The following is a 12,912-nucleotide window of genomic DNA, read 5'->3' on the forward strand; positions in this document are numbered from 1 at the left end:
TTTTTCTCCAGTAGCTTGCAAAGAAATGTATATTCTAATAGCTTTATTTTATTTTATTTTATTTTTCTAGGAATCAGAGAATAATAAGTTATGTTCCCTATATTCCTTCCGAAATACCTCTACCTCACCACATAAGCCTGACGAAGGGAGTCGGGATCGCGAGATAATGACCAGTGTTACTTTTGGAACCCCAGAACGCCGCAAAGGGAGTCTTGCCGATGTGGTGGACACACTGAAACAGAAGAAGCTTGAGGAAATGACTCGGACCGAACAAGAGGGTATGTGTGGACTTCACTGTTGGGTTCTTTTTTTCTTTTTCTTTTTCTTTTTCTTTTAAAGATTCCAGGCCTTAAAAAAAAAAAAAAAAAAAAAAAAAGGTGGGATTTCAAGGGCAAGGCCCAGAGGAGTGCATAATTGTCACTAGCTAGGAAAAAGTTATTCAGAGGTTACCATGGTGATGGCAGATTGTGATCCATTAGGAGTGTTAAACAGATAGCTCCGTTTTTCTAAAACTTTGTGCATTTTGTTTGGTTCTTAAGATAACAAATTAAGATTTTAAACTGACCATAATCCTACTCTGGAAAAAGGTAATAAGGGATTTTTCCTAGCTGCAACTTTATTTTTCATTTTTTCTCCCCTATTTCCTTGTGGTGAATAGTAATTCTTTATAAAAATGTCAACTGTTTAAAAGACAAAATTAAAAAGATTTCTCTTCATTTTTATAAATATATTATTTTATCTCCTAACATTGTAGAATGGAGATTAGAGGGCTTCAAATATTGTTAAAACTGAAAGTATATGAGTGACTTTTTTGATACATGACATCTCTTGCAGCATCCCATGTCTACCTTCTCTACTCTGTACAAGAGTTCACTCAGGTTCAGGTACATCGTAGAAAACAGAAATGAAGGAAGACTCTCCAATAATATTTTTAAACAAAGTAAATCAAGTCTAAGTGATGATTATACTATGTTGCACTTTCAGTTTTTATGTACAGATTTTAGGCCTTAAAATGTAGAGTAATTAATAGCTCTGGATTTATTACTAGCGTTGCAAGTTAACTTGATACTTTTGTGATACTATAGACAAATTGGGATTTGATATTAGGGAATTTTTCATGTAACTTAATTTTATTCCTTTGAGGGCTCAAAAACTTAAAAGATTCCAATTAATTTTTGTAGAAGTCTTTCTAAAATATATTGCATGCTTCCCTGTTTTACTAATCAGGTAATATGACACAAAGTGGTTTTTTTTTTTTATTATCTAGGGTCATAATATAGTAGACTAGGAACTTCAGTACCCTTCAAACAATTATGTGACCCTGGGTAAATTCTTCAATCTACTCGAGCCACAAAATTTAAAATTTGGTTACTGACTTTGCAACTTAAACATTTTGAGGATTAATAATAATAATGAATATGTCTTTAATTAACTATAAACTATATAAATATTAACTATAAACTATATACATTTGACTTGTTGTATTATATTATATATAATATATATAACTGATATATTATAAATGTCAATTATTTTGCTGTGCTATAATAATGCCCCTAGTGATCATTGAGATTATTAGTACTTTGATTTTATGGCTATTTTTCTTTTCAATTATGAAACTTAAGAGTTCTTGTGTCTGCTTGATATATATATCTTTTATGTATACGTATATTTTTTGGGTGTGTGTGTTGGTTTCTCCTTCAATATCAGGTTGCAGGCTATTATTTCTTGCTTAGCTGTAAATAATTTCTAATTTTCTCCTATTTGCTTATAGGTTATAAAATTAGATAATCAGGACATTCTGGACTGTATTTGAAATATGAACAAGTATGTTCTGGAGGTGTTGCTGAGAGAGTCTGGGAAATACATATGATCTTTAGTGCACAAACTACATGCTGACACTTTTGGCTTCTGAGACTTTTTTTCCCCACGTTCTTGTTCTGAATAATGGGGATTGCCAGATAATTATCTACTAAATAAGTAAGATCACTAGATTACTTTTAATTGTGATCCACCAAAAGATGGTTTTAGTTCTATAAGTAAGTGGTTTTCAAAATACTTTGGTGGACTCTTTAATGTAAAAATGAAGACATTGGTTATGATTTTTTTTTCCTGAACTACTAGGGAATTTTAAATCATTTTTTCCTTACAAGTAATGGTTAATTTTCTATTTGTCCTCTTTGTTACCATGTGTTACAGTTGATTTTGTACAAGAGAGACACTTACAGAATGAGACAGTAGTCCTTTAAGAGTCATTTATTACTGTATTTCTACTAGTAATGAATGTTTTCATACTCTACAGATCTTTTTTTTTTGGCAATATGTATGTTTTAGAAATCAGAAATTCAGGCATCTTTAGTATATATTAATGTAAGTAATATAAATATATTAAATGCAGATATGAAATGACCAAAAACATGCTCATCAAATTTGCCAGTCTCACAAATCTGGAACAGTGAATATAATACATTAAAGAAACAAAGTGAAACTATGAACTTAAAAATAACCTACCAAGATAAAATTTAATAGATCTTATTATCAAGTTCAGAAGTTGTGACCCAAATTCCAGCTGCACAAGTAATTACTGAAGAAAATTCAAATAACAGCCAGATGAATGAAAAAAATAAAATAATAACCTATGAGTTTTAAGTCACAGAAAATGCAATGGGGTCAGCATAGTGAAGATTGCCAAAAAAATTGCCAGTGCTTTTTCAGTCAGTATCACTAGAAGTACGGTATGATGCATTCAAGAAGTGGTAGTCCCACTAAAAACTGCCTGCTCAATAGCATGTTTCTGAAGTATTGTGTTGAGTTCAGAATTACCACACTTTAAGAGGAACTCAAAGGCATTGGAATATTCTCAGAGAACAACTGGTATAATCACAGAGATGAAATTATATAACAAGAAGGATGGTTGAAGGAATTAGTAATACTAACCTCAGAGAAAACAAAATCAAGGATGACATGATGGTGTCTTTAAAGATTAAAGTCACATGGAGTAGGGATTGGGTTTATACTGTCTAGCTTCCTGGGGATAGAATACAGATCAGTGACAAGAAGTTATGAGGAACCTGATTATGGTTAATAAGACCAACTAGCTAACAGTTGTACCTGTCTATATGGGATATTCTCCTTTGGAAGATAGTAACTTATCTATCCTTAGAGATATGCAGCAATCTCTGTTGTCATATTAATAGAGGTGTTGTAGAGGACAGAAGTTTGATCTTTTCTCCAATGCCAAGACTATGAATTTTTATGAACATTCTTATAAAATATTCCACAGTTTATGGTATATCTTTTTTTACAGCACTTTCCAAGGACTACATAGTATTGTGATTATTTTTCTACATACTCTTCTTCTTTGAAATGTATCTTATTAAAACTCAAGGATTCTTAATTTTTCTTCCTGTGAATTCCTTTGATAGTCTAGTGAAGCCTACAGATCTTTTTTAAAAATTATTTTAAATGAATAAGGTAGAATAAACCGATTACAGAGAAAATCAATCATATTAAAACAGTAAATAGGCCAGGCACAGTGGCTCATGCCTGTAATCCCAGCACTTTGGGAGGTCGAGGTGGTGGGCAGATCATGAGATCAGGAGATCAAGACCATCCTGGCCAACATGGTGAAACCTCGTCTCTACTAAAAATACAAAAATTAGCTGGATGTGGTGGCACGTGCCTGTAGTCCCAGCTACTAGGGAGGCTGAGGCAGAAGAATTGCTTGAACCCGGGAGATGGAGGCTGCAGTGAGCTGAGATCACGCCACTGCACTCCAGCCTGGGTGACAGAGTGACACTCTGTCTCAAAAACGAAAACAAAAACAACCAAAAAACAAAAAAAGTAAATAATGTAAAACATTTGTGATATGGTAGAATATGCTATTCTACTAATGTATTAAAGAAAACCAAGGTCTTATAGAGGGCCTAACAGTATAATAATTTTGAAGTAGTGATAAGTGTAAAAGATATTTTGAGATATCTCCAAGTATAATGTGATATAAAAATATCAGTTGTGATACTAATTGGTGACAATGTCATAGGAACCACAAATACAGTACGGTTTGTTACTTGCATCCATAATTTAAGGAAATGTAAATTTTCAATACAGGCTAGTGAAAAATAATTTTTCCTTAAAAGTTTAGAGACCCCTTGAATTCTATCTATGTCTGCTGGAGTCTGTGGACCACGAGTTAAGAATCCCTATGCTATAGGTGGGAACTGAACAATGAGATCACTTGGACTCGGGAAGGGGAACATCACATACCGGGGCCTATCATGGGGAGGGGGGAGAGGGGAGGGATTGCACTGGGAGGTATACCTGATGTAAATGACGAGTTGATGGGTGCTGACGAGTTGATGGGTGCAGCACACCAACATGGCACAAGTATACATATGTAACAAACCTGCACATTACGCACATGTACCCTAGAACTTAAAGTATAATAATAAAAAAAAAGAATCCCTATGCTAGATGATATGGTACACCCATAATGAATAAAACAATGGTCTCTAACTTTTAATAATTCATATTCTAGTAAGAGATATAAGGCATATAATAATGAACTCTAATTCAGTGTCTAGTATATAATAAATTCCATAGAGCTATATAGATAAAATATTATAGGAATTTACTAGATAGAAAAATTACTTCTGCCTTGGAAGCCATTGTAGGGAAATAGGTCTTAGTTGGTCTTGGGGAATGAAAGGATTTATAGACAGAAATTGAGAGGAGAAACATTTCAGGCAGAAAGAATAGGTAGAGAACTTTAAAATGGCCAACAGTTCAGGTTCTAAATTTAAAAAGAAGATGCATATGGGATATAAGACTGAAAAAGTAGGTTGTGTTCAGATCATGGAGGCCCTTTGACTCTTGCCTAAGGAGTTTGAACTTTACACTGAAGGTGATGGAGGAACCACTGACTGTTTTTTAGCATAATAAGGTGATGGATTAGAGCTTTCTTTCCGGAAGGTTAATCTGGCTCCACTGTTTAGGATGAATGGGAGCAGGGAGAGACATTAAGGAAATTGTTTCAAGCTAGAGATAATGAGGGTCTGCTGAAAGAAGGCAGCAGAAGTGAGGAAGAAAGGGGGATGCACATGGAAAAGATATTAGGAGATAGAATTGTTAAGAGTTAATGTTTAAGTGTAGAGACCAAGACAGAAGAATGGTTCAAAGAGTCCTCAGAGTTTTTAAACTCTGGGCAAATAGGAATGTAGTAATACGATTAAAAAAAAGTGGAGGAACATGTTTTGGACATGGGAGCAATGAGAATTTTTTTATTCTGAGTTTGGTATCTTGAGCTTGAATCCTAATTTTGATTATCTACTTGGAGCATAGTATAGAATAGCATAATGGGAGAACAGAAATAATTATAGAAAGAGTCATTAAAAAGTTTAGGATACATTTCTGATTCTCAAATAATTATATTCTACATCTAAGGAGGTATAACAGCTCCACCAATATTTGCCTGACATTAATCCTTTAAAGTTCCAGGTCCATCTCCTCATTTGGGACCTAATTATCTCATTGGACACCTAAAAGCTTTCAAATGAATTACTCACCTCTCCCTCACATCTACTTCATGGTTTGAGGGCCATACTTCATAATTAGCTGAGAGACAAGCCTGTGTGATTGACATAATAAATGATCACTTTTCTTGCATTATTCTTGTTCTGGAGAATATTTTTACTCTTTATCAGACTAAATACCTCTCCCTCATTTGCCCTCATCTACAAGAACTGATCTGTAAAAAGTTTATTGTGGTCCTTTTAAAAACTATATTTGCATGATGAAACAAAAACTCTCCAGGCAGATGCTTTGATCAACCAAATTGTCCAGTGTTTAATCTGCTATTCCTTCAAGAAGTGCCCTCTCCTGAGCAGTGATTTGACTAGATTGTCAAACACTGTTGAACAAAGGTGCTACATCAGAAGTGTCCTCTCTTAAACTGAGACTTATGGGAAGATAGGCAAAGTTTCTGTCTTTTGAAAATTTAACTTTGATTTAGTATTTTAGATAGGTAAATTGGTATGTAGGTAGGTAGACAGATCCATAGATGGACTGAACGATTGAATGTCGGAAACCACCTTTTAAAACACTGTTTATATTGGTGGGTAGAGTGTACAGGAAGGCTTTGATTAATAGATTCAGGTTAAAATGCTTCCAAGGCTAAAATTCTTCAGCTATAATAAAATGATGAATTTTAGTTATCCTTGTATCACCCGTCTTGTTGCCAATATAGCTGGGCTCTAACATAAGCGACAGTTGTCAGAAAATGAATACTTTAAAAAGGACTTCTATATCTAAATACATATATTTAATCAGAGAGTCCTTTGGCTTCTGAAAATAAGTTGTCTAATGAGAATTTCATTTGAGCAGCTGTGACTGAGGAGGTCAACAGGCACTGCCTAGGAGAATATGGCCCAGCTGGTTAAATCTGGTTGTTGTCGTGATTTAAATGGTCAAGTGCTGCTTGTAATCCAGGACCGTCTGTTTGTAAAGGGAAGAGTGAGTGCTTCAGCATAATGTACAGCTGTTTTAATCTCTCTTTAATAATAGTGCTTCAGCCACTATCATGTCTTGTGTATCATACTACTAAGTATATGATCCTAGGCCGAGGGCACTGGTTTGAGTCAGTTTCTGGAGTCATGTGAGACTGCCGGAAAAGGGAAACATTGTTAAAACTCTCAACTGTCTGACAAAATAAAACTAAATTCCTGACTCTTTGGCTCTTTTTAAAAACTTATTCTTTAGGTAATAATTATTGTGATTAGGAGAGAGTAACAAAGCTTGTATTAAGTAGAAATATTAGAATAAATGAACTCTCTTTGATAGAACCATAAATGTAATGGAAAGTGTGCAGGCTTTAGATACAATTCCATAGGACATACATTGGTCAGAAATTAGAGTATTTGCCCAGTGGAATTGTGTGCTTTCTGCTATCATGGTAATAAAAGTATATGGATTCATTTTACTGTTCATGTAAGAAGGGACAGCAGCATTTGAGCTTTGAATTCCTGGTGGGACAGGCTTTCCAATGGATTATGCAGCTGTTTCCCAGCACAAGAATGAGCATGTGTTTATGTGTATATCTGATGGATTATTATCATTGTTCACATCTCTAAACAATCATTTGTATTTCTACATATATTTTCACTGAAATATATTTGGTTTGCTTATAAGCTGTGTTTTACTCCTTTGATAGCCTTTGCTGTACTAAAAGAGATGTATGGTATAGTTCAAACAATGAGGAAATTCATTTTTGAAAGTAATGTCTTTGAGCTAGATCCAAGTTTGAATCTAAGTTTTAATATTTAGAGAGAACAGTATAGCCTACTGAATGTAGACTCTGGAGCTAGGTTGCTGTGTTTGAATTTCAGTTCAGCATTTACTCGATGGATGACATAGAGCATGTTACTTGATCTGTCTGCTTTAATTTCTCAACCAAAAAATGGGTATCTTTACAGTGTTATCATGAGGATCAAGGTTTTCATGAAGATGAATAATTAGTTAAGGCAACTAAAGCTTTTAGAACATTGCCAGCTCAAAGTAGGTGCTCAATAAATGTAGCCAGCATTATTTCCTGGTTGTGAGACTTTGGACCAATTAATCCTTTTGTGCTTCAGTTCTCTCATCTGTAAATCTGTATGAATGATACCTGCCTTGCAAGGTTATTGTGAGGATTTGACATATTAATATATACAATATATAGCTTCTGTAATTATAACTATTACTAGTATTACTATTATGACTACTATTGCTGTTATTATTCAAAGAAACTTTTAAAAAAGAAAAATATTCTAGGAATCTCATTCTGTACCACAGACAGAATCATAGGAAATGTCCCATGGTGTTAAGGGATTTAGCATTTGGCAGCAATGATGTTCTTGTGTTCTGGAAGAGCAATTCAGTTTAACTCTCTTTTCAGGCTATTTGGAAAAGCTGATACTAAAGTTTCCCCACTGAAAGCCAATCTTCCCTTCTGAAAAATATGTGGAATGTGATGGTGTCAGTGAGAGAGGTTGGTAAAGTCTTGGATGAGGTTTTTAGATAGTAGCCAGTTAAGACCAATGTGTTTCTGTTAAAGTAAAAAATCTATTAAAAGCCCTTTTTTTTTTTTTTTTTTTTTTTTTACTTAACATTCACACCCTGTGAAAGCATCACAATAACTTTTAAGGCAAAATTTGTGGATATTAGGTTTTTACCACTATTCTGATTGAAAGTTATATTGGTGAAGCACTTATAATATCCCAGATGTAAGCCTTGTTTTATGTTTCTCGTTGAAAGGAAAATTTGGAAAGGTTTTGGATTTTTGCATAAGAAACACTTTAAGTATTCGTTAAAATACCCAAAATTGTTATTTCAAATAAATTGGAAGTTTCAAGTCATTTAAATGCTGAAGTTTCCCAAGACCACTCATACTTTTGGCGAAGAAGCAATTGGGCATTCAGAGCAATGCTGATACAATTTCATTTAAATTCATTTTTTCTTCTCTATAAAATCTGTCCTCCCAATGATATTTGTGTCCTTGCTCCTGTTTTAAAAATTTTGTATCATATTCATAGTAAATACTTACCTAGTACCAGATAGTTTAAATAAACAAATATTTTCTGAAAGTTTTGTACAATGATATTTAGGGATTATATTGAGGAGCTAGAACGATTGGTTTTTGAATTATGAAAAGAATTATGTATAGGATATTTTCGTGTTAAGTATATTTGCATTCTAATTTTTTTGGAAACTGGTCTTTGTCTCGTATTACCTTAAAAAACTTAAAATGAGCCAGAATTCTGTGAACCTCAGACCTTCTGGGCAGCTCTTCGTTATTTCTATTTGCTGTATGTTTTGCAACCTCCATTTACAGTTTGGATAATGTATTATTTGGTTGAGTCTTTTTCTTAACTTCAGTTTGTGTGTCTCTGCCTTGAAAATATGCTTCAGATTTCTTGCTCATTTCTATCTCTTCAAATTTAAAAATTTATTTTGAAGGTTCTTTCTCTAAGAATGTGGGGAACAGATGCAGGCAATTGTTTCTGATTTTTCCTGTTATTGAACTGTGAAGCCAGAAGGTGCTCTCCTGGCATTTTGTTGTTTAGAAAGAGGATGCAGATTTCTGATCATTTTATGAAAGAAGTTATAGTCTTATATGATTTTGAACTTGTGGATTTTGAGTGGATCATTAATACTTTGCATTTTTCTATTGAAAATTCATTAGACTGACTTCTTCAGAATTTATTCTGGGAGTCTTAGGAAATAATAGGGGACAGCTTTGGGATCTGTATTCTTTCTTCTTATACAATATATATGCAATATCAAAAGAAATAAATGAATAGAAAAGGAAGGAGTAAATGTAAACATTTATTTCTTATGTAATATTTGATATGTATATTATAAACCATAAAAGTAAAACAAACACTTGTGAACTCAGCGTCCAACTTAATAAATATTACTAATACTATTGAATCTACTTATGTTTTCTTCACCTGTCCAATCATTGTTTTTTTATCTACATTTTTGCCAGTTTACAAATTTAACAAAGTTAATGATTATCTACCTTTTTTGTTTTAAAATAGTTTTGAATAGGTCGTTAATTAATTATTGTTTAGCCTTGTTTTCAAACTTCATAAAAATGATGTCATACTGTAACCTCTTGTGACTTGCTTTTTATTTTTGTATTCTAACATCAATTTTTTTGTGTGAACTTTCATTCATTTTCTCTTTTGTGTAATTTTCCATATACTATTCCATGCTATGCTATATAGCAGTATATTCTCCTGTTTATTGTTTCTGGACACTTGGACTTTTTCCAGTTTTCTGCTAGTGCAAACAATAAGATTCTTGCACCTATCTTCTGATGCACATGTGAACAAGTTTCTTCTCTAGGGCGTTTCCCCAGGAGTGGAATTGATGTTGACACATTTTTGTGGTCTTTTTCCACTCTCTTGGAAAACATTACAGAAAGAAGTTGCTGCTGCAATATGTGTGTGTGTGTGCATGTGCGCGTGCATGCACCTGTGTTAGAATTCCTGAAAGCTTTAACTGTCTATGCCTTTTGGTTCCACCTTCCTCAAAATGTCTGGTACAGGCTTTTCTTCATCACTGAGCTTCTCAGAAGCTCAACAAGTGCCTTTGTTGGACCCTTCACTGCAATTTTCCTTTTGTTGTATCTGAATACAATAGGTCGAATGTCTTTAGCCTCCTTTTAACTAGGAGCACAAAAATATTGTCATTCTTCTACTGGACTGTGATTACTAGGTTTGTTAGGAAACACACTTTTTTCACTTTTGATCCTCTTGATTGATGTTTCCAGCACAGGGTGTGGTTTTAGAATTAGCGTAGTTCCTCATCTCTAATTGCGTCAGGTTCACAATAATTTTTACTTAAATACTTCAAATGCAAAATTACAAACCTATTAATTATTGCTATTGTTCTAGTCAACCATTTATATTGAAATAGACATTTTTCTGGCCAAACAGTCGACATTAGCTGGAAATCTTCACCTCTCTCTCAGAATGTTTAACTTGAGAATCCTTACAGATATTGGCTTGGGATTGATGTTCACTCTTATCCTAACTCTTTTTAACTTACTAGGTTGTGTCTAATAATTAATTAATTGATCTAAGCACTAGTTTCTTAATTTATATAATGAGGATGTTGGTCTAGATAAGCATTAAAGGACAGTTTGTAAAATTCCATGCCATTTTGATTTTCTTTTACAGTTTGTATCTGAATTTTAGAGTTTACTAGCACTATTTTTCTCTTTTAAACTATTTTCAGTTCAAACTGAACAAATCTCATGATTCATTTTTTTTCATTATGCCTGAAACTGTCCTTTTCTATTTCCAATTTCTTCTTTCTGATGTTAGAATTTTTATAAAGATAGAGATAAAAGCTTCTATCCAGTTTTGATATCTGAAACAATCATTGTCCAATGATTATGGACAAAGCCATGACTTCAAGGCTGTGGCTTAATGCTGAATATTTGTGGTGCTCAGACCATCGTAGCTTTCTTAGTTGATGTCTTGAGTTTAAGTATAACTGAGTAGCTGTACCTAGAATTGAGAGGACAGACAAATACTCTCACAATGAAGTAATAGAATATAGGTCATCTGCTAGCATTGGGAGTGCAGAAATTAGAGGACTGTGGATGCCCCTAATTGCTCTCACATAATGAATTGAAAATGAGTAAATACAAATAGGTGGCTAGAAAAAAATTGATGACGGTATAATGAAGAACAACTGTGAAAATATGACAAAATATTGAATTATTTGCAACAGCACCATTACAGTGGCAAAAACAGCAGCAGAATTATTATGCTAATATGTACTTTTTGAATGACAGTAACCTATAGTCAAAAGGCAGTTTTAAAAGAGTGGCTAACAAACTGTGTGCACGAGGATTCCATTTCACTCCAAAATGCCCTTACTGGCTTAACTGGAGCTTTCTAGCTGATCCCCCAGAAATATCTCTTATCTTGTACATTTTGCTTATGTTATGGACAGGGAGAAGATGGAAAATTTAAGAACTAAAGCATAAGCCACAGGTTTTGGAACTGTTTCCCTTTTTTCAGGTAGAAGAGGTAGACAGGAAACTGTCTTATGTGCCCAATGTACAAAGTCCTAAAAATTATTCCTTGGTTTTAATTTAACTCTTAAGACTTGTCCCTGATTAATAGCAGAAAGTCTGGTCTCACTTCTAGGTAAATCAGGAACTTCAGTATTTAACTTTAGTCATTTAGAATTATGCCCCTTTTGCTTCTTCTTGGTGTTTTTTTGTTGTGGGAAGTCAGGGACCCCAAACGGAGGGACCAGCTGAAGCCATGGCAGAAGAACATAAATTGTGAATATTTCATGGACATTTATTAGTTCCCCAAATTAATACATTTATAATTTCTTATGCCTGTCTTTACTGCCATCTCTGGACATAAATTGTGAAGATTTCATAGACACTTACCACTTCCGCAGTCAATACCCTTGTGATTTCCTATGCCTGTCTTTACTTTAATCGCTTAATCCTGTCATCTTTGTAAGCTGAGGAGTATGTATGTCACCTCAGGACCCTGTGATGATTGCGTTAACTGCACAAATTGTTTGTATAGCATGTGTGCTTGAACAATATGAAATCTGGGCACCTTGAAAAAAGAACAGGATAACAGCGATGTTCAAGGAACAAGGGAGATAACCTTAAACTCTGTCAGTGAGCTGGGTGGAACAGAGCCATATTTCTCTCCTTTCAAAAGCAAATAGGAGAAATATCGCTGAATTCTTTTTCTCAGCAAGGAACATCCCTGAGAAAGAGAATGCAACCCTGAGGGTAGGCCTCTAAAATGGCTGCTTTAGGGGCAGCTGTCTTTTATGGTCGAAGACAAAGGGATGAAATAAGCCCCAGTCTCCTATAGCGCTCCCAGGCTTATTAGGATGAGGAAATTCCCGCCTAATAAATTTTGGTCAGACTGATTGTCTGCTCTCAAACTCTGTCTCCTGATAAGATGTTATCAATGACAATGCATGCCTGAAACGTCATAGCAGTTTTAATTTCACCCCGTCCTGTGGTCCTGTGATCTCACTCTGCCTCCATTTGCTTTGTGATATTTTATTCCCCTGTGAAGCATGTGATCTCTGTGACCCACACCCTATTTGTACACTCCCTCCCCTTTTAAAAATCGCTAATAAAAACTTGCTGGTTTTATGGCTCAGGGAGCATCATGGAACCTGCTGACATGTGATGTCTCCCCTGGACACCCAGCTTTAACATTTATCTCTTTTGTACCCTTTCCCTTTATTTCTCAGACCGGCCAATGCTTAGGGAGATAGAAAAGAACCCACGTTAACTGTCGAGGATGGGTTCCCCCAATATGTAGGCATTTTATTGGCATTGGAACATTGGTATCTGGCTAATGATATCAATTT

At 34.4% G+C, this 12,912-nt stretch overlaps 1 protein-coding gene across 21 annotated transcripts in view; it reads left to right on the forward strand.

Annotated features, from left to right (window-relative positions):
* SOX6 (SRY-box transcription factor 6) overlaps positions 1–12,912 on the forward strand; it is a 655,459-nt gene that overhangs the window by 303,862 nt on the left and 338,685 nt on the right. For all 21 annotated transcript variants that reach the window (XM_008005772.3, XM_037997531.2, XM_073018057.1 and 18 more), the window contains one exon: positions 71–278. In XM_008005772.3, coding sequence (XP_008003963.1) covers positions 71–278 — 208 coding nt within the window. The remainder of the gene's footprint in view (positions 1–70; positions 279–12,912) is intronic.

The sequence above is a fragment of the Chlorocebus sabaeus genome, chromosome 1 (assembly GCF_047675955.1).
Source record: "Chlorocebus sabaeus isolate Y175 chromosome 1, mChlSab1.0.hap1, whole genome shotgun sequence".
Classification (NCBI taxonomy): Eukaryota; Metazoa; Chordata; class Mammalia; order Primates; family Cercopithecidae; genus Chlorocebus; species Chlorocebus sabaeus.